The sequence below is a fragment of the Eublepharis macularius genome, chromosome 14, assembly GCF_028583425.1.
Source record: "Eublepharis macularius isolate TG4126 chromosome 14, MPM_Emac_v1.0, whole genome shotgun sequence".
NCBI classification, from domain to species: domain Eukaryota; kingdom Metazoa; phylum Chordata; class Lepidosauria; order Squamata; family Eublepharidae; genus Eublepharis; species Eublepharis macularius.
In genome coordinates, this window is record NC_072803.1 from 28,864,323 (window position 1) to 28,885,837 (window position 21,515).

Below are 21,515 nucleotides of genomic sequence, written 5' to 3' on the forward strand. Positions count from 1 at the left end.
TAACTCTTAGAGCTAGCACAGTTCAAGTTAAGCAACTTTGAAGGATAATGACTCATCACAGTATTGTTTTATTTGCACTAAGAAACCTTTCACTTTGATTTTATAAGTGTGATGCTCAAAAAAATTATGAACATTTGTCACAGAAGCATTTAACATTTTACAAACATCAAAAAAATTAACATGTGAAGGGGCCTGTCTGTGCATCCTCTGTAAAAAGTGTCAAGAAGCAAGAAGCAGAATCAGTTTTTGTGACAGCTTTAATGGCACAAAATGTTTATAGCTACAACTTATACATGTACTGTAAACTGTATATAATAATGTTACAAAGTGCTAACTAAATATGAAGAATGCATAATCACTTTGGCTCAGTTACGTCCAATAATGTCAGCAATATATCTTTTTTGGGAAAAAGTGATCTCCAGAATATTTCAGTTTTCACTTTTTAGCAGTAAGGGTTTTTTTTCACTGCAGTTCAGTCTGTTTTCTTTAATGTGCGAGTTTATGCACTGCTTGATCCTATGTACAAATATTTCAAGACAGTTCCCTCTCTTCCACTTAACATAAGGAAACAAGGCCTGCATTTCTACCCCAAACTGTAAACAGGGATAAAGCTTTTTAACAAGGTTTGTCTTAAACAAAGCTTTATAGTAGATGCCCCTATTCAAATTATATAACAATCTGGTCCATTTCACAGCATAACAAAAAGTCATGGTCTTCCATTCCAAGCTTATGCCGTTTCTCAAGAAATACTGTTTTGTATCATTGCACAGCAACAAGCTCAACAGTGATAAGATATTCAAAGCTCAATGGGATTTTTCCACTGGTAATTATAATCTCGCCATTATTCTGAAGTTATCAGCAAAGGTGTGTAGTCACAAGCATGTAGATAAATTACTATATTGGCCAGCAGAATGCTGTGTAATCATGTAATTTGGAAAGGCATGAAGCTTTATTTTGTTAACAAACATGTTCCCGATTTCATATATATTTTCACATTCCTTTTTTTTGCAAAAGAAAATACAATAATCAGCATTGATAAGAAATCAGACTATTAGCATCACCTGGGTTTGCTATAGTTTGATTTTCTTTTAAAAAATCCTTACTGTTTAATTCACCTCAAAACCATTCCAATAACCACACTGGAAAATAAATACATAGCTGCAAGCAATACAAGTACCCCAGATGTTACCAGTCTCAGCAAAAAGAAGTCTTTAAGTGTTGCCACAATCAAGGATTAAACACACACACACACACTTTAGAAATTGATTTTCTGTTTATCGCTTTTGCTTTACAAACGTCACCTATTTCAACTAGGCATTAGCCACTATGCTTACATTGCCAGGCCCTTTCTACTTTCAGAAATCTGATGCAAATAGAAAAATTAGTTTCCATAGGGCTGCCAATTGTTGCTGCAAGTCTAATGCATTCTAGTTCAATGGCATTTTGCTACTTTTAATATTAATAATGGTTTTCTAAATATGTAGTATTAAAGTCTATTATTTATATATAAAACAGAATCCTAATCCTTCAGAGTCATGCTACATGTTTCAAAATCCATTGCAAACCTAGTTAGGGACCGTTGTTTGTCCAGTTGCCTTGAAACAATTTGCAACTAACTTCACATTTTGGAAAATGTCTCTGAAGGGAGGGGGGCGGGAGAGGCTGAGTGTTCCCATTAGTGAGATTTCTATCTAGCTATACAAGATGTCACAAAGAACCTTAAGATTTCAGGTTATCTCCAAGGGAGATTCAACAGTGAACCATGAAAAATGGTAGTAATGAATCTCTACCACAGAAGACGTTTCAGAGCTTTGTACAATTGTGTTTTACACAACGATAAGACTGCTTCCAGGAATGATGCTCCCAGTAGTTGCTGAAACAACCATCTCTTCATAAATTGTAAGTGGTTCCATAACAAGCAGAATCTCCTTTCACGTGGAGCCTAAATACTTCAAGAAATACTTCAAGTCAAACTACTTTTAAAAGGAAAACATGTTAAATAAAACCCTAAGGAACACTAAAAAGCTTCTTCACATGCAAATAATGCAATTCTTTAAAAAAAGAATTTCTAGATGTTGGAAAGGTTTCTTTTAAACCAGAAAGAAATTCACAATTTGATAGAAAAGACAAGATAGTGACAGTTATTCAGTATTAAAAAGTTGCTGATGAATCCACGTTTATCTTGCTTTGATTTTTATGCAGTTTTTGCCTCCTGAAGACTGAAAACATTTAGCTGAAAGTTGTGGAATAAGCTATATTTTTTAAACTGCCAATGACTGTGTTTAAAACCAACTTCAGTTAATTCTCAGTTTCTTTTAAAGAGACTGGAGATTGTTATAAACAGTTCAATCGTACATTGTGCAGAGTACTTCTTGCTGTAGTAAAGAGGAGGCAACAGTTTCATGAAAATTATAATTTGCTGGTGGCATTTTGCACTGAAAGAAGAAGCCCTTGCAACGTATAGGCAATTGTAAACTCTGTTAGACAATTCTGATGTGTCTTGCAGGGTGTGGGGAAGGGCTGGGTATGGGAGAGGGAAACTAGTAAAATACCCCCACAGAGTTCCAAAACAATACTGAATTCCAAGAGTTACTGGAACCTGGATATGTAAAGACAAGGTGGAGGCTGGGAAGGGTCATGCTTAAAATTGTCAAGTTCAAATGTACTAGTGTGACATTAACACCTTCACAGATCACAAGGATTTCCAGGGTTTGTGCACTTCTTCTTTCAATATGTGCTAGCTGAAGGTGCAGTCAGTCGTTTTCCAATGTAAATGCTGAAATGAAACACAAAGCATTTTGGAATCTTAGAAATGCTCCCTTGTTTACCACAACTTCTCATCTTTAGTCTACTCTTTCAATCAGCAGCCAAATTCCTTAGTAAATAAGGTATAACTTATTCATCCAGGCACCACATCTCTAATAAAGGGCAGGTAGGAGAGAACGTCTTTGGGCATGGTTCAGACACAATGTTGAATCATAACTTGGCATTATGAGAACTGGCCCAGTGTTCATTTGCACAATCCCTTCTCCCCTCATACAGTGCAATAAAATTGTTCGCAGCAAATCGTAGTTTGCTATTACATTCAAACTGCTAAACTACTGTTTGTACTTACCCCACAAACCAGCATTTTAAATATAGATAGTTCCTAAATGGAAGTCCTGGTATGCTGGGCAAGTGCAAACCATAGTTTGCCAGTTGTAAGAGCAAACTATGATTCACTACACAGCTAATTACAATGATAGATGGGCACAAAACGGGGGGGGGGACGAACCCTGAGTTTCACGGTTTGTCGCATTCCATGAACCACAAACCATGAACTTTCACAAAATTGTCCTGTTTCATGAAACGATGTGTTAGGTTCGTGATTCGTCAGATCCCGGGGCCCTACAAGAGCTCCCTTCATACCCAGAGATGTCAAACTCGCAGGGAGACTTCAGCAGGCTCTCCTCCAGCCACCCTCCATATTGAAGACTGCAATATGGTGACCAGGAGACAGCCTCCTTTCTGTCCCCCTGGGTGCCATGGGCTCAGGGGGTGGCCTCAGTCAAACTAGGCTCGAGCCAGGCAATGCCCTGAAACTGGGGTAGGGTGGAGGAAAAAAGGCACCCTCACCCAACAACCTTCCCTGCAAGGACAAGAGCAGAAAATAAGAAAGAGGCCTTTCAGTCTCTTCTGAAGCAGCAGCAAATCCAGCCAAAAGCTCTCAAATCCACTCTCTCTCACTTCAAATCCCAGCAAGAGTTCCTCCCTCTCCCTCTGTCTACTGGAACTGAAAGCAGGAGACACAGAGCTGTGCCTTATATAAGAAACGCTCACATAGAGCAGAACAGGAGTTCTCTGGTTGGCAGACAGACCTGCCTAACAGGGTTTGGAGGGATGAGATTGGTGTTCCCATGGCTACAGAAGGCCCATCTTCCCCCTACTCGTTGCTCTTATAGAACAGAATGGGATTGGCAAGGAGAGCTGCCTAACAAAGTTACGTGGACTAAGATTGGGGTTTCCATGGCAACGAAAGGTCTGCAGACATTCTGGGCCTATGTTGCCTTGGGGAATCAATAGATTGGCACCAGCCCGTTCGGCATCATGAAGCATTCACAAATCAAACAAATCAGCCCCAAATGTCGTGGATTTCGTGAAAAATGTGGCCCCACAAAATGCATTTTCGCAACACACAAATCCGCCCGATTCATCACAAAATTTGATTCATGTTTTGATTCATGCCCATGTCTAATTACAACTGTTGTGTGCAAGGATCTGGGAGATTATGCAAGCTAGCTTCAGCTCATTTGCATAGTGCAGTATGGCACTGTCTAAACCAAACCGTACTAACTTTTGCAGTTCCCAGTTTTCCAGGACTCTAGTATACAAAGTCCTTGTTAGCATCACACAATATATGCATTTAATGGAATCAAGACTGAGAATTTTATAAGAAAGACAAAATATATTGTACAATCATGCCATAGATTCTCAAAGCAACTCAAAGGGGTCAAAATCATTCTCGAAGTGATAGTGAATTTGGTCACAAAGTCCATGCACAAGTTGCCCAATTACTGGCAATCAATATTTGAGATTATGTTTACCAAATGTAGCAGCCTGACTAGGCAAGTTCAACCTGAGCTTGTCAAAACTTGGAAGCTAAGCAGGTCAGGCCATGTTAGTACTTGGACGGAAGACCAACAAGGTAGGTAGGGGTTGCTACACAGAAGAAGGCAATGGCAAACCACCTCTGCTCATCTTTGCTAAGAACACACCATGGACAGAGTTGCCTTGAGTCAGTTGCAATTTGACTCTTTTTACTCAATGTACTGATCTGCTGACAAAAAGGATTCTATTCTCTACTAATGCCCTGTCATCTCCCACCCACCCCGCAAAATCTTTGTTCTGGCAGCTCAAGTTCTCTGGTAAAATAGGTACATTCAGTAATTATACAGAAAATTCTTATTTATCAAGCAGTTCATTTGAATACACTATTATTAACATAATACCAACTACTCAAGATTAGTGGAACACTGAAGGGAAGACACCTGCAAGTTTTTTTTTCTATGATTTATAACATTTCACCAATTTTATCATTTTTATCTCACCCTTCCTTCAAGAGTCCAAGGTGCTGGTATCATTCCAGATTATCATTCTGGAATTTGCACTCTGTGAAATTACAGTACTGCCTTGTAGATGACATTCTATTATCAAGTTTCTAACACAGTGGATTAGATTCTTCATGGAACCACTAAAATGAATTTGTACTCCCCAATTCACTAACAGCTGCTGAAAATATTCCCATTAACTCACCACTGGTTTTTGTATTGATACTTACCCTAGTCCCAAAGCCAAAACATGAGATATGAACAAAGATGGAATGAAAACTTTTAGAAACTCAGATGAAAAAATGCCACCTTTCTTCATGGCTCCACTCTTCCTCATACTTAAAGATACTGCTCGTTTAGGATGTCTGAAGTGGAACTCCCTGCAGGAAACAGAATTGATGGCGTCAAAATATACTGAACTCAGGGAGCTGAAATCTCCCCCAAATCCAAGGTTAGGAAGCAAGTGAAACATGTATTCTGATGTCATGGGAGCTGTAGCTGAAGAGACATGCAGACACCTCTTTTTCAAAACAAAAATACTTACGTGCTACTTTCACTACACAGTCAGCATTTAAGACCCTGAGCTCTCTAAGTATCAAACCATTCTTAGAGATAAAAAAGGTTTGTTCAACAATATGTTTGTTCAACACTATGTAGGCAAACCACAATCACTCAACATCTGCAGAAGAGCTCATAAAAGTAAAGCATTGTACTATTTCATGTTGCCATTGTTCCTTGAAGAGCATATTCCTGCACAGCCAGGCATCCCCACCCCTCCCATGCCTCACTCACATCTCAGACCTCTAGAGGAGTGTCACTTGTTCAATGGAGCTGTCCTACTGTTGTAATAATATAGATTAAAGCACATTATATTAATCAATACTAAGCTAATACATACTAACAGCTTGTATTCTAGGTGAACTTTTCATGAACTCTGTGCATTTTTTCAGAGTGTTAGGTAACTAAAACAGGTGAGCTTTAATCTTTTGACAGCTAATTAAAAATAGTGGACTCCATCTAGATTAATGTTTCTTTATCAGAGACTAGACCAATAATGATCTAGTATCTTAACTCTTCCTGTCATTTCTCACGGATTTATGGCTTTGTTTGCAAGTTAGCTATAACGTCATTTTTGGCAAATTAGATAGGTTATACAAGAGAAATTATGAATATTCAATGAAGCATTAAACCAATCATAGTTTGCTTATGCTATTACGTGAAAAGATCTTGGATATTTGCATAAGATAACCTATAAAACATGCTAATCTAGATAATGAGTTAGAATTCTGATTGGAAGAGATCTCATGAAGATTAGGTGAGATTCTTATCTTTGCAATATAGGCTATGAAAATCTTAATGCATTTCGTAAGAACTTTGATTATTTTTAAACTTAAGAGTTAGTTAGGAAATGTTAGCATATTTAATTCTGATTGCCTTTCTGTGTTCTATTTTTGTAGGACTTATATTAATAATCATATATTTTTTAACTACTTGCTTCATTAAAAAAATAGAGTGTATTTTCAATAAAAGAAATAAATTCTAACAGGTGTCTGAGTACTTTGATTAGAAGCGGCAAAGCAATAAAGAACCTTTTACAAATAAATGTACTGATAAGCAAACGGTTCAAAGGACAATTTTGCTTAACAGGTCTTGAACTAATTGCTGAACACTATTAAAAAAAAGGTAAATCTTTCCTTTGGAGTAGTGGAAGCTTAGTTCAGACACAGGCAAGAGAGGCCTGTTACACTACCACCTCCTTTCACTGAAATCCCTAATCTCTAATCCCGAGGATTTCAGGGGGCAAGAACATTCCAGACACCCTCTGGAATAAGATGGACTGTGATACAATGGGGTGCAGTTGAGAGAAAGTAAGTTAGTGATTTCTCTTCTTGCACACACAGAAAGTCAATGCAAAGTGCTCTCTGGATCCTACCCCTGTGTGAAGCTTCACGTACCAAGAGTTGGAAGAGTGGGTTGAGGGGAAAGGCTTCTGCTTAAAATAAACTGCTTGCTACACTGGAGTGTTCCAGACACAGCAGTGACTCTTCTTCAGGCAGCAGAAAGAGGAACGGTGGGTTTTGCTACAATCCTAAGAGGAGCCGCTCCACAATGTAAGTCAGATTATAAAACCCATGGCCCAAGTTTAATGGATTTGTAAAAAAAAAAAAAGCTGTAAACTACTCATGAGAATAAGCAGAATTTAAATGTGAAAACAACAAATTTACAAATGGGTAAACACACAGGGTTGATGTACAGGAAAGCAGGGTTGCAGTCAGCTTTTAGAAACACCTACAATTATGACAGACAAATCTTATTGAGGATGCTTTCCTTAATAAGAACATTCAAGTCTTAAAAGCACTTTCTACTGCAATCCTTTTTGAGAACTGCACTTGCTGGCCTGATTGTAAGAGAAGGACTGTTGATTAATAAAGGTTTCAACTCACTTGGGAGGAATGTTTTCAGGTCGACTTGACCAGTCGGACACCCAGTCAGCACTTTTCTTCAAAACTTCCACCTCCTTCTCTGCTTCTCCAGCTTCTTCTTCAGACTAAAAATATACATGGGACACAAACAGTTAACATTTGCTATACTCCTCCTTGTGGTTTTGTTGACAAGCAGATAAGCAAAGCATGATGGCAGTTCTGACACACTTCTGTTATTCATGTAAAACTCAAGGACAGAAAAGAGCATCAAAACGAATACACTTGCATCAGATTTTTATCATTTATTTGCAAGAGATGAGAGGGCATTCACTGGGCTTACTGAGGTCAACACATATCTAAATGTCAAAGATTATCAGAAGTATCACTTAAACATACAGAAATAGTTATAAACAAGCATGAAAACTGTTTGATACGGAACATTTTAATCAGGCTGGACTGGAGAAAAGGACCTAAAATTGCCCAAAACCCCAACAATGCAAAACAGAAAAAACTCACCACAAACTAAAAGTAAATTTCTTTAAAAGCTTCACACTAATTTTCAGAGCAAATTTACATTATTAGCTTGAATGCACACATTCCAGCTTCAAATATTTGGTTTTACCCTGTTGCTAGCTTATGTATTCTGTATTTAGATTTATTATGGTTTTAGTCCATGAGTTCTGTAAGCCACCTTTGGAGCACGGAGGTGTTGAAAAAACAAATAATAAATTTTAATGAATATTTTTCTGGACCCTCAATGGACACTCCTATAGCCTGGAATTTGAAGAAGCCACCCCTACCCCGCAATTCTCCCCACAAACTGCTACCAAGTCATGTCCAAAATAATATTTCTAAGACTAAGAGTTTCTTGGTTGAATAAAATGTTCACAGGCACATTTTTACATACTGAATGTATACACACACACACACACACTGGATGTATACACACACACACAGAAGCATAAATTTTATATATTATTATTGTTAATGGGACAACGTTAGTTAATTTAGACTGCCACAACTAAAAAGTCCTCAAGGTAATTTATTACACAATAATATACAATTTGCCAGTGAAATACAACTGAAATGCATGTAAAATACAGTGAAACTCAATAAAAGTTCTCCGACAGAAACACTATCTACCATACTATTTTTTACTAGAGTAAATCAAAGGCCCTTAACAAATTACAAGTTTTGAAAATTTTCCAGGTGGCCTTAAGAGGGAAGGAAATACCTTTCTAAGGGAAGGAAATACACAATCGGAGAGCAACAGCCAAAAAGGGCCCTCCCTTAGGTTCCCACCAGCCCAGCCTCTGCTAAGGCTCGTTCCCAAAGGAAGGCATCCCAGGCCAATCTCAAGTCTTGAACTGGCGGATATGGTTCAAGGTAGTCCTTCTGATACTCTGTATCTAAGCCATGTAGAGCTTTAAAGGCCAAAAGCAGTACCTTCTACTGAACCTGGTAGGCTAGTGAAGATGATATAACTATAGTTATAAATGGTATAACTATAGAAACCAGTGCAGTGTAGCAGCTATAATTATGGACGAGGACGTGGTAGACTCAAGTTCAGTTCCCTGCTCTACCACGGAAGATTGCTGGGTGACCTTGGGCCAGTCACATATTCTCAGTCTAATCTACCTCACAGGGTTGTTGTGAGGGGAAGAATGGAGAACAGCTGTTCCCCAGGTAGAACCCCTCGATCCAATCCAGGATTATCTAGCCACAGCCACAACAGACAACAGCAAGCGAGAGGGCAGTGGTGGCAAGAGGGCAGCGGTGCGAATGGAACCGGAGCCAAGCTCCACACCACTACAGGAGAGCAGCGCAAGGCTGGCAGGGTGGAGGGGAGGCAGTAGGCAGAGTTGATTCCTATCCCATTCTGCTGCCCCCTTGTCTCATCTCCAAAGGAGCCCCTTTCAAGCTGCTGCAGCTGGCTCTTTTTAAAACTCCGTCGCATGACTTAGCTTCCCCTCTGCTGAACTAAAGGGATTCTAGGGAAAGATTTTCTGGTTTGACAACAATAAGCTTGCCAGGGAGTTATGTCAAACCAGAAAATCCCAAGCTTGGGGCGGGGGGCTAGCCATGGAGTTTAAAAGCCTTGGAAATGTTTCCTCCATAAGAAATAATGAAAAGTGGCTGGAGGCAAATTTGGGAGGTCTTTAGGGGACGCTCTCCCAGTCCCCTGGATATTATTCCACATAGGGACTAATGGCCGGTTAAATCCAGTATTCTCTAACCTGGATCAGAGAATCTGACCAGAATTTCAGAAATCCCAGATTCCACCCCCCTGCCCCAAACACAGATTTGGATTACTCATATTGATAATACTCAAACCTGTGAGGTGGCTTATTATGGAGAAACACCATGAATACTGAAATCCTAGACAGCCGTTAACATATTATGAATAACTAAACCTACAACCCCAAGAACACTTTCCTGGGGGTTAGCTCTATTCAATAAAATGGAAATTGCATCTGAATAGATCTTATTTATTTTATATTTATATTTCAATTTATATACCGCCCATCCCCAGGGGCTCTGGGCGGTGAACAGTTTAAAATCAATAAAAACAAGAAAACAACAATACTAAAATCAATATACAAAACAATAATGAAATAAATTAACCAAGTGCAATGGTGGGGAGAACCCCCCCCCCCGAAGGTGGTAGGCCAACACGGTACAGCCCCCTTCAACCACTGAACGCCTGGCAGAACAGCTCTGTCTTACAGGCCCGGCGGAACGATAATATGTCCCGCTGGGCCCAGGTCTCCATTGACAGAGCGTTCCGCCAGGCTGGGGCCAGGACTGAAAAGGCCCTGGCCCTGGTTGAAGCGAGGTGGGCTTCCTTAGGGCTGGGGACCACCAGTAAACATTTATCCGCTGATCGAAGCGGTCTCCGGGGAACGTACAGGGAGAGGTGGTCCCGAAGATATGCAGGTCCCAACCCGCTCAGGGCTTTAAAGGTAAGAACCAATACCTTGAACGTGATTTGGAATTCAACCGGAAACCAGTGCAGCTGGCGCAGGACAGGTGTGATATGTGACTGGTAAGATATACCAGTCAGGACATGCGCTGCCGCATTCTGGACCAGTTGTAGTTTCCGGATCAGGCCCAGGGGTAGCCCAGCATAGAGTGAGTTACAGTAATCTAGCCTGGAGGTGATCATTGCATGGATCACTGTAGCCAGGTCCTGGGGCGTCAGGTAGGGGGCAAGTTGCCTGATCTGACGAAGATGGAAAAATGCAGACTTGGCAACCACCGTGACCTGGGCCTCCATCGATAGGGAGGCATCCAGGAGCACGCCCAGACTCTTCACCACTGGCAAAGTGGTGGAGTTGGGAGCTGGATCCCAACATCTGGCAGCCCCCGTCCCAGCTGCAGGACCTCTGTCTTCACCGGGTTCAATTTCAGCCTGCTCTGTTTCAACCATACCGTCACAGCCTCCAGAGCTCTGGCCAGATTGTCTGGGGCCGTGTCTGGCCGGCCGTCCATCAACAGAAAAAGCTGGGTGTCATCCGCGTATTGATGACAGCCCAGACAATCTGATTAAAATTGTTCACTTATGGTTCCATCCTAAGCAGGGCATATCATTCTAAATCCACTAACTTTCAATGGATATAGAAAGGTACAACTCTGCTTAGGATGGCACTGCAAGTCTCTTACATGAATGCTAAAATCCTCTTGCATGCTTAATTACAATCTGTCAAAGCATTCCCACCAAAACAGAAAAATTTGGAGTTAAGGTATGATCAATTTTTTTAAATAAAATTCATCTTCTGGCACCACAATAAAAGTTTATTAAAATATTTCAACACCACCCTTCTTTTGTGGCTCAAGGTGGCTTATAATTCCAAATTTTAAAACATAGAGAATACAATAAACCCCCATTTACCTCCCCCTTTCCCTTCAAATTCCTGTAGTCTGCAACCTCTTAAAAGCCCCAGCGAGTAAAATAGCCTTGCACTACCTATTTAAAAACCTAAAGACACACTCTCACTTCCTCAAGAGCCAGTTTCATAGTTTTTAATGTAATGTATCATTTTTAAAATTTAAATCAACAAGTTATTCCACCACAAGTATGAAAATATTTGAAGCAGCTTCCAATATATTTAGATACTGACAAGGCAACATTGTGAATGTCTCTTATAAAAGGCATCTCATGGTCTTTTAAGAATACATATAAACAGTTATATGAGCATAAAGATCTTTTTAAAAGAGGCATACAAAAACTATGTGCACAACTCAAGCCTCTTTGTTTCTTTTGAAGCCATGCAATGCAGAACATTTCATTTTTTAGGTTAAAATGGGACAAGGTTAGAAGATCGTTTACACTGTGATATGCTAGGCTACTAAAATAAAAGCTTACCGCTTACGTCAGCTATCTACAGAAACACAGTGCAACATTTTGCAGTCACGCTTATATACAGAACAGAGTCAAACATTACCTCAAGCAATATTATTTAAAAATAAATATAAAGTACCTGAGAACTATTATCTTTACTTGTATGCATTTCCACATCAAACATTATCTGTCCATCTTCTTGAGGAGAAGGGCTAGAAGAAAAGTTATGGAAGTGATAGTTACTGCCAAGGAAACTGATGTTTTAAAAAACATTACCACTAGTAGGTTTCTATGTGTATATTATGTGTTTTATATGAACTACATAAAAGTATTGTTTTATTGTTGAAATATCTTAGAATGCAGTTCTCTCTGCTTTGGGAGAGGAAACGTAGTAAGATGAAATCACTTTTCCCAAAAGCTATATGGACTTTAATAAACAGGCACGAAAAGGCAGATATTATTAGGTTTATAAGCAATAGCTTTGTATGTTTACTCATCTCAGTCCCACTGTACACAATGGGGTAGACTCCCAGAAAAACATGCTTAAGATTGCAGTCTTGGGTTCTCAAATCAAAGGTTAGATTACATCAGGGGGTCCCAGGAATGTTGTGGGTTGGTTGCTAAGCAGACAGTGACTGCTGTTAAGTAGGACAGCACAAAAGGCCAAGAGGTGGTTTTGTTTCACTATCGGGATAAAAGCAAACAAGTAGGTAACTAAATACAACAGTTTCTAGTGGTGGGTAATCTACTGGCATACCTCCTTAGATCATACCAATTAGTGACAAGAGTGTCTTTTTGCCTTTTCCTCAAGCGTATTGCACAACATACTTGATTAAACTGTCTTGAGTCTAGCTACTGAAACAATACCCAAAACCACAGGTTAGTCAATTCCCTCCTGCCTGAAGATTACTTTCACCAGAAAGGGGGAGAGGTCAACAGGGGACATGGATGTAGTTTAGCAGACTGAAAAACCTGCCTCAAGATAAAGGGCTGGTCTCTGTTCAGTTTACCAACTCTATGATAAAACAGGTGGCAAATCAGTTTACCACTATGCATGTAAATATTTTCCAACAAAGAAATAGCTGGTAAGAAAAAGCCCTGTTTACTATTCTAAGAAAATTAAGTTAGCAGGAGATTTTAAGTAACTTTACAATTACTTAACTTTAAACATCACCATTTTTTCTAGTCTTTTGGAATTATGGGTTAGATTCAGAGATCCATTAATAGAAGGCACTGAGGTTGCAGATCCCCACCTCCAGCTGTTTCTTGGAATCACAGGATACACCTGGCATAAAAGCCATGTAGGTTGGTGGACTGTAGTAATGAAGGGAAGGGGATGAAATCAGTGTTTTTTTAGCAGAGCTGTGCTGATTGGGAGTGGTTTCAACCCTTTCTCCCTACAACCAACCAAGTAACCCACATGGATCCCACGCTGCCCCAAACCAACTTTCCCAGGGTCTGAAGAGACTGCTGGAGAGAAAGGAAGATCTTGCACAAGCAGACTGCTTGATCCAACTCCATGTCTAAGATATAACAAGGCTGCACTTAACCTGTAACTGCTGTTCATCGAGTGGTCTTCTCTGCAGGCACACATGGGGAACAGCACAGAAGCCACAATAACGAACATTTAAGTGCTGCAAACAATTCAAATGAAATTAAGTAATCCTAAAGTTCAACAGAAACCAACTGAATTGTATGAAGACACCCATAACCTTTTATGGTCATTTAAGATTGAGAACTTAATTGATAGCACTTTATGCAAAAAAAAAAAAAGACAATCTCATTTTAAAGAAATCAGAGCTTGAATTCTTACCTGTCGCAGTGAGAACTACCCCTTGAACTGCTCTGCCCAGATTCATGCTGAGCATCCAGAAGTATCTTTTCCATGTCTCCATTATGAATGGAAGATGAAGAAGGAACGTGTTCCAGGCCCCCATTTTTTGCATTGCCATTGTCGTTGCCATTTCCATTCATCTGCAGCTCTACCCAGGAGCCTGTTGAACAGTCAGCAAATTCATCAGGAACAGTGAAACTAAACCCATCATAACATTTATCACTTACTTGCAGAAATATGCAGCCACACCAAACTTAGATAATCAGCAGGAAAACATGCAGAGACAGCAAATGTTATTTCTTCCTTTTTTCTCAGAACTACATTGAATTAAACCTTGACAGAGTGATTTCACTCAGTTTCTTCCAAGACAATTCACATATTAAGAGTGAATTATGGGCAAGTAAAAGGCTGCATAAATGGTCTAAGTTGCCTGAGCAATACTACTGGTAAAGCACACTCATGGAAGACCCAGAAACAGCTTCTGTTATAGGGGTAACCATTAGGAAATCCCTTGCTTACAGAAGCTAATTCTGCATCTTCCATGAGAATAACTTGGAAGCTGTTTGGTTAGAAATGTTTCATGATCACCTACAAAGCCCTTTTGCACATAAAATTTTATCAGCTCTTTTGCCCCTTGCATATGTTGAACAGTGTGTTTTGTTCAAACGACTTCCAGAGAATGTCTTGTATGACAACAAGAGTGGAACAAAGGCAAAGATTTCAAACCCTACCATTTAAACAGAAAACTTATTTATCTGCCCTATGGCTGACAGTTTGTAAGTGCATTTTAAATTGTTTTGTCAGCTAATATATTGGCTACCACAGCAAAAGACAGATAATTTAAAATATATTTCCTAATGCAGCGGTGGGCAATTGTTTTGGCTCGGGGGCCACTTTGTGGGAGCGGAGGTTAGCGGAGGGCCGCACCTTTTAAAATGATTGCATTCATTAGTTAACTTTGCAATTCAGAAAAGGTATAAATTGTATCATAAAAATCAATAAATATAAATTAAATAAAATAGTGGTAGTTTTATTCAATTTATTTATTGTGCTAATTTCATATCATCTATAGCTGCAAATCTCAATTCAAGGCAGATTTTTCTGACTGTCTTGGCGGGCCACAAAAAACTCTGTAGCGGGCCGCATGTGGCCCGCGGGCCGCAATTTGCCCACCCCTGTCCTAATGTATTCCTTGATCCCTGGAGATTTCTACTAAAACCTACGTTTTAGTAGAAGTCTCTGTTGGAGGACACCTGGGCCCGCCAAGACCTGCAAGTCAAAGATGTTCCACCAGGCATATGGTTGAGGCCAGTTCACTACATCCATCTAGCCTCCCACCCTGTCTTCTATCAGCAGGGGGCAATATGGGTTGCTTGCCCTCTTATAGGAATAGTAACAAATTGTTTGCCAACTCACGTGCCTACCCCTCCCTTCTCCTGATGGACTGTAGGGAAGGATGAAGAAATTATGAGCAGAGTTTTATGCCGCTGAACTGATTTTATGATCCATGATTTTATTGTAAAAGACACAAGGTATTATTGTGTTTTTGACATTTGTTGTAATCCGCCCTGAGCCTGTTCGTGGGGAGGACAGACTATAAATGTAAATGTAAATAATAATAATAATAATGATGATGATGATGATGATGATGATGATGATGATGAAGAGGAGGAGGAGGAGGAGGAGGAAGCTATTTCCAATGTTATTTTCTACCATAACGCAAGGAACAGAGTACTTTTGTTTCACTAGCTACTTACTGGATATATCTGGCATATCCAGTTAAAAAGATGAGGTAGTGTTGTTTTAGCATCAGAATTCAAGCTACGAGTTTCAGCCTAAGTGCCTTCAACATAAAGATAGTCTTCGCCATGATTTCCCAAGCTCAAGCCTGATTATAATATCAAGACCATACAACAAGGGTGCACAAAGCAAAATTCTGAGTGGATAGACACATTTCTGTATCTTTTCTGAAGACTTTTCAAAGCCTGAACATTTGTGAAGTACAGCAATAGCTTTAAAAAAATCGGGGGGGGGGGGGGGGTTGTTTCCCAGCAGCTAGGGTGATATCTAAAAGAAAGGGACTCTAATATATTATATTTTTGAGGTAATATGTTTTTTTGTTTTCTTAAAACATTGAGAGACAAATAAATCCAGAAGGATTATATTTCTTGATTCAGAGATTTTTAGTCTGCCTTTCTCCCATGCAGGTCTTTAAGTGGCTGCTACTGATTAGCTAAAAATGAAATTCTCACCAATGTCAAAACAAACGAAAACAGCCACTACTAGAAAATACACAATAGATTTTTTAGCCAAACAGTTCTGTCTTATATGGAAACTGAAATCTTACAAGAGTGGGCACATTCCTGACACATTCTGGAAAGTCATTCACAGTGTGGGGAACCATTACTGAAAAGGTTTCATATTGAGCAGTGACAGTTTTTATGCATCCGTGACAGGGGAAAGAAAGAAGACTCTGAATAAAGGATCAGAGCTGATACACTGGTTTATATTGGGAGACAAAGTCCTTCAAGTATGTGGGTCCCAGGCTGCAAAGAACTCTAAAAGAGCCAGAACCTTGAATTAAGAAGCAAACAGGTACACAAAGTAATATTCTTAAAACAGGTCCAATATGTGCACAGTGGTTCATTTCAGATAGTAATCAAGTCACTACATTATTCACCAATTAAAGCTTTCAGGTTGTCTTCAAAAGCAGAGTATATTACAACAGCCTAGCTTTAAAGTTACTCTAGCATCAGTAAGACTATAAATAGCATTCATGCTAGATAAAGTTGACAAAATGAATTTTTAGCCACCAGAACAAGAAACATACCAAATTCTTAACTGAATATGACAAAGATAAACTAATCTCCTCAAATTTTGGCCATTAAGTCCTATAGATCAGGGGAGAGAGAGTAATCAAGATATAATTCAAGTCATAACACTTGCCAACCAGTAAAACCTTTGGATTGTTTCCGTTTGTTCTTGTTCAGCCACTATCCGCCAATAGACACTGGTCAAGAGCAGAGATGGCTGCTTCTTGAGGCTTATGGCAATGTACAGTTGTGGGGTCTTCAGTGTAGTGATGATACTGTGCTTCAAAACTTTGGATAATCTCATTCAGGAGTCTTACATGGAAATTTAAAAGTATGGGTAATAATAATGGACAGTGTGGAGCGCTCCACGGTTAAATCCCACACCACTGACCCAGAATTGCTATCACGATTTTCTGTACATAGTCCACTAAAATAGATTTAAATCTGTCAAGTACGTCTTAATCCTTATATGCTACTGCAAGTGATGCAATAAAATGTGATCAACTGTGAGGACAGCAGCTGAAAGATTCTATAGAATGATAATGTGCAATAGTGCCGTAACTAAAATTGTAGAACTCATCAGAAAAACATAGACAACTTCCCTTCCAAAGCTCTTACATCCGTGACAATGTAAACAAATATTTCAGCTGAACATTTTTATTTAAATTTGGGGGTGAGAGACATGGGTATGCCAAACCAAATGAAGCTTGCCTGCCAGCAACAACAGTCCTGTTACTGGAGTCCAAGGCAAGATGGATACAAATTGAATAGGAAATCTCAATTGACTGTAATCTTTTACAAATGAATCATTACAGTCAAACAATGTTGAAAGATGCTTTTCTATTTAAAAATTATGGAGAAAATCTGGTTTTGAAGGCTAAAGCTAAGCTTTAAAATGACATCAAAGTCACAAACTGGATTTATTATTGTGGGGTTCTTAGTGAACTCAGGAAGACTAGTATTCAGGGCACACTATCGTGAATGATCCTTTACTCCTGGTTTAAGCTCTCTTGCTACTCAAACTCTGCAATGCATTTAGATCTTGAATTATGAATTTTTAAAATTATTTATGCCACAGACTTTTTTGTCTCACACTGAAAAACAATACTTTGTTAGCTATCATCCCTTCTTTGTGAAAAGTTTTTGGACATTTCGTCTAACCCTATAAACACTTAAAACAGTTCCATGGTTGTTGTGGATTTTCCGGGCTGTAATGCCGTGGTCTTGGCATTGTAGTTCCTGACGTTTTGCCAGCAGCTGTGACTGGCATCTTCAGAGGTGTAGCACTGAAAGACCGGGATCTCTCAGTGTCAAACTCGGTTGACACTGAGAGATCCCGGTCTTTCGGTGCTACACCTCTGAAGATGCCAGTCACAGCTGCTGGCAAAACGTCAGGAACTACAATGCCAAGACCACGGCAATACAGCCTGGAAAATCAACAACAACCATCGTTCTCCGGCCGTGAAAGCCTTCGACAATATATAGAATTCAGTTCCCTTCTTCTAAACAAGTATACTTAGGATTTGAGCCTTCATTTTTCAGTAAATCATCTTTCCTTACTGTTTCTTAGGAGATACAATGTGGCATCTATGTAAACTGCATGGCCAAAGATTTTCAATGATTATTCTATTTGCAAAAGGGCTCTATGCATTGTTATATGAGCCAATTAGTATGTATCTCTTTCAGAAAGTTACAGATTTTAAGAAGAAAGGAAAGAATGACAACTTTCTCAGCATTACAGGGAAGATGGAAATGATTACTTACAATTACTGATGCAACCATTCAGCATCATAGTCCTCAGTCACGAGGATTTTATTCATGTGTTAAGAGACTATACAGAAAACTAGTGCAGTAAAATCTAACAGTTTCAACAAAAACAAAATGATCCTCATTATGGATTATACCATGAAAAGATGTTAAATGTTCCAACCTCATAACCACCACAGCAGCCCTGAATAGTATTTCTACAACATGGGATCTTTGGAAACCAGAATGTTGTTTAAATATCTTGAGGAATTCAACAACTGACATAAACAACAGGCATATGATTTAAGATACTAGTACATTGATGAATTTCAAGAGCATTTTTGCAAAAAGGTATCTTTTAGATCTACCTAGTGTTCAAAACACAGTTAAACAGAACTTTTCTTCAAGCTTTGAGAATGTATTTAGTTGATTTAGCCTATGGTCTCAAAGAATGTAACACAGCAGTCTTCAAAGACTTAACTATGAAATAATCCCATAAGTATTAATGGCCTCATTCTATAGGTAAATATTTTGAGAGCAACAAGTTCCAGAATACTTGTCTCATTATATCAGACGGTGGCTAATTGGTGTGGGGAAGAATGAGCATTACATTTCTTTCAAGCAACACCTCTTTCGAAGCACAACGGCACATGTTTTAACTTGTTAAATGTGTAAGGCAATTGAGAATCATTTCACAGTTACAAATCCAAGCTAGAGCTATCTGGATCCCCCTCCAATGTGGTCCAGGATACAAAAGGCTATACTGGACCAGCTGACATACCCCAACACAAAAGAAAACACGTCAGTTATATTGCTCAGCCACTGGATAAACTCTCACAGTAGCCTCTCCCAAGCATTCCTGCTGTAGCACTGCCCTTGCAATTGGAGGCAGCAAGCAATGGAACACATCAACTTCTCAAAACAAACTCTTCATCCCTCATTCCATGCCGTCTTCGCTGCTTCAAATACTTTTAATACATATTACCTATCAAATCCTAAGCCCAACCCTAACCAAGTTAATTCAAAGCCAATTTTAATAAGTTATACTTTCAAGCATTCTTAGGAATTTAGCCCAATATATTCTGTTCCATACAAAAAACTTTCAACCCATTCAATTTTCCCTTCTCTTACAAAACCCCATCCTAGTCTCTCCAATGCATCTCTTACTCTCCTTCTACCTTTAATTCTTGAACACCTAATCACCTTCCAATGACTCACTGGCTTCAGTCACAGTAGTGCTTCAGTCCATCACACCTCTAATATATCCTATCTCCCATATTTCAGAAGAAAACTCTCCTTCCCGATTACCACTATCACACACACACACACCATCTTACACACACTTCCATCTTTTCAATTAAGCAAAAACAGAGTCTTAGAGTGCTTAAATAAGTTTTTATTGTAGTATCAGATTGTATGGATTCCTTTTTATTTTTTATTACAACACAAATATCTCTCATACTTTAAAGGGTCTTAAAACTGGCAACCATCCACCCTTAACAGCAATTCCTCATCCCCAAATTCCAGGAAAGTGTTATTCTAGATCCTAGGGAAATACATTTCTTTTGTATATGTTTTGTAAATCAAGAGGCCATGAAAATAGCAACACTTGATCATAAAATGATAAAATCAACAGCAGCTAAAACTCTACAAAGACCATGAATGAGGGTGCCTTTTATATAAACATGCCTTAGTTACACCAGATTTACTTGAAGACAGTTTCAAGTGGGTAGCCATATGGCTCTGCAGTCAGAGAAAGATCCGAGTCCAATAGCACCTTAAAGACCAGCTAGATTTCCAAGGAATGAGCTTTTGAGAGTCAAAATTCCCTCTGTGAAACCAAATGGAACTTTGATGCAGAGAAGTTAGCCGTGTTAGTCTGTGGTAGCAAAATCAAAAAGAGTCCAGTAGCTCTGTATCAGGCATCTGAAGAAGAGAACTTGATTCTCGAAAGCTTATGCTAAAATAAAATTGGTTAGTCTTAAAGGTGCTACTGGACTCTTTTTGATTCAAATGGAACTTTGACTCTTAAAAGCTCATGCCTTGAAATCTAGCTAGTCTTGAAGGTGCTACTGGATCCAATCTTGCTCTATCAGATTTTCTATAAGCTATACATCATCTTGGTCACCTTTCAGACAAGAAAAGTGGTTTCATAAACATGATTTTTAAAAGACTAGCCCCCCCTTACATTTTAGCTACTTCAGATGCCAAAAGTAAAACAATTTTTTTTTAAACTTTAATATAAAATAAAATTTAAACAGTGGGTTAGTTCCGTGTAGGGCACTCTTAGGTCCAAATTCCAATCTAAAATTCCCATTTCCCCCGAAGGGGTGGGGGAGGGGTTTGAAGGATCATCTTCCCCGGCTGTCGTTACCCCGTCACCCAACCATTTCTGGATTTTAAACACACTTAATGAAGCCCGTTTTGTTCAGGCAGAAAAGAGGCATATAAAAAGCAATTTAATAAGTATCCCCCACCCCAAACCACCAACATTCTATTCCCCCCTCCCCGTAGTAAACCAAGCCAGCCCACCGCCCTCATTGGCCAATAGTGTCTCGCGCGGCCCGGCTCCCAACCAATCCCGATCAAGCGGGCAACGGGGGGGGGGTACCTTCGCCGCCACTTGAGGGGGAACCGAACTCTGGTACAGCTTTGGCCCACTCCCTCGTCTACTGTAAAAGCCCACTGAGAGGAAAGAACGGGGGAAAGGAGAAGGGGAAGAAAAAGGAAGTCCCACTCACTGTTAAGGCCCGGCTCGGCAGGCGTCCCCTCAGGCGGCAGGTTGTTGTTATTGTTGTGGTGAGGTGAGTCCTGAGGGGAGGACATGGCAACAGGAGGGGCCGAGGGGGGGGAGAGAAGCTTTCTGTGGCGAGCGCGGAGCTCTGTGGGCCTGAGGCAGCGACAGCGAGGATAACAACAACAAGACGGAGCCTGACTGTGTGCTCGAAGAGCCCCAGCCAGCGACCCCGCCCCCACGCCGCACCGCCCCTCGACCTCCAATGCGCACGCGCCTCAACGGGCACGCCCACGCCCCGGTGCGCAGGCACCGCCCCTGAACTGCCTCAGCCTTTTTTCTCCCTGACGCTACTCACGTCCGCGAGGAAGCGGGGTGAGGGTGGCAGCCAAAGCGCATGTCTCTCTCACGTTCCATCGTCTTCTTGAGAGCTGAGGTGGCCAACGCGTACTGCGCACGCACCAACCAGAGGAGCGTGCGCTTCCAAGCGTCTCTGTTCCCCCAGTGCGCACGCTCTGAGTTTTTAAAATTTTTTG

The 21,515-nt window shown here is 40.0% G+C and overlaps 1 protein-coding gene across 1 annotated transcript; it reads right to left on the bottom strand.

Moving 5' to 3' along the window:
* Positions 1 to 239: 239 nt before the first annotated feature.
* Positions 240 to 21,224, bottom strand: BNIP3L (BCL2 interacting protein 3 like). Its single transcript, XM_054998382.1, has 6 exons — positions 20,987 to 21,224; positions 13,666 to 13,846; positions 11,992 to 12,064; positions 7,532 to 7,635; positions 5,318 to 5,467; positions 240 to 2,776 (listed from the first exon to the last, which is right to left on the bottom strand). The coding sequence occupies exons 1-6, from the start codon at positions 21,069 to 21,071 to the stop codon at positions 2,728 to 2,730; spliced, it is 642 nt and encodes a 213-aa protein (XP_054854357.1). The 5' UTR covers positions 21,072 to 21,224; the 3' UTR covers positions 240 to 2,727.
* Between the last annotated feature and the right edge of the window lie 291 nt (positions 21,225 to 21,515).

Excerpts from the sequence above, each read along its gene's own strand:
- BNIP3L (XM_054998382.1), bottom strand. The coding sequence starts at position 21,071 with ATGTCCTCCCCTCAGGACTCACCTCACCACAACAATAACAACAACCTG. Across the intron at positions 12,065-13,665 it reads GGTAGTTCTCACTGCGACAG|CCCTTCTCCTCAAGAAGATG; the intron begins GTAAGAATTCAA and ends CTTTTCTTCTAG. Across the intron at positions 5,468-7,531 it reads CCTGAAAACATTCCTCCCAA|GGAGTTCCACTTCAGACATC; the intron begins GTGAGTTGAAAC and ends TGTTTCCTGCAG.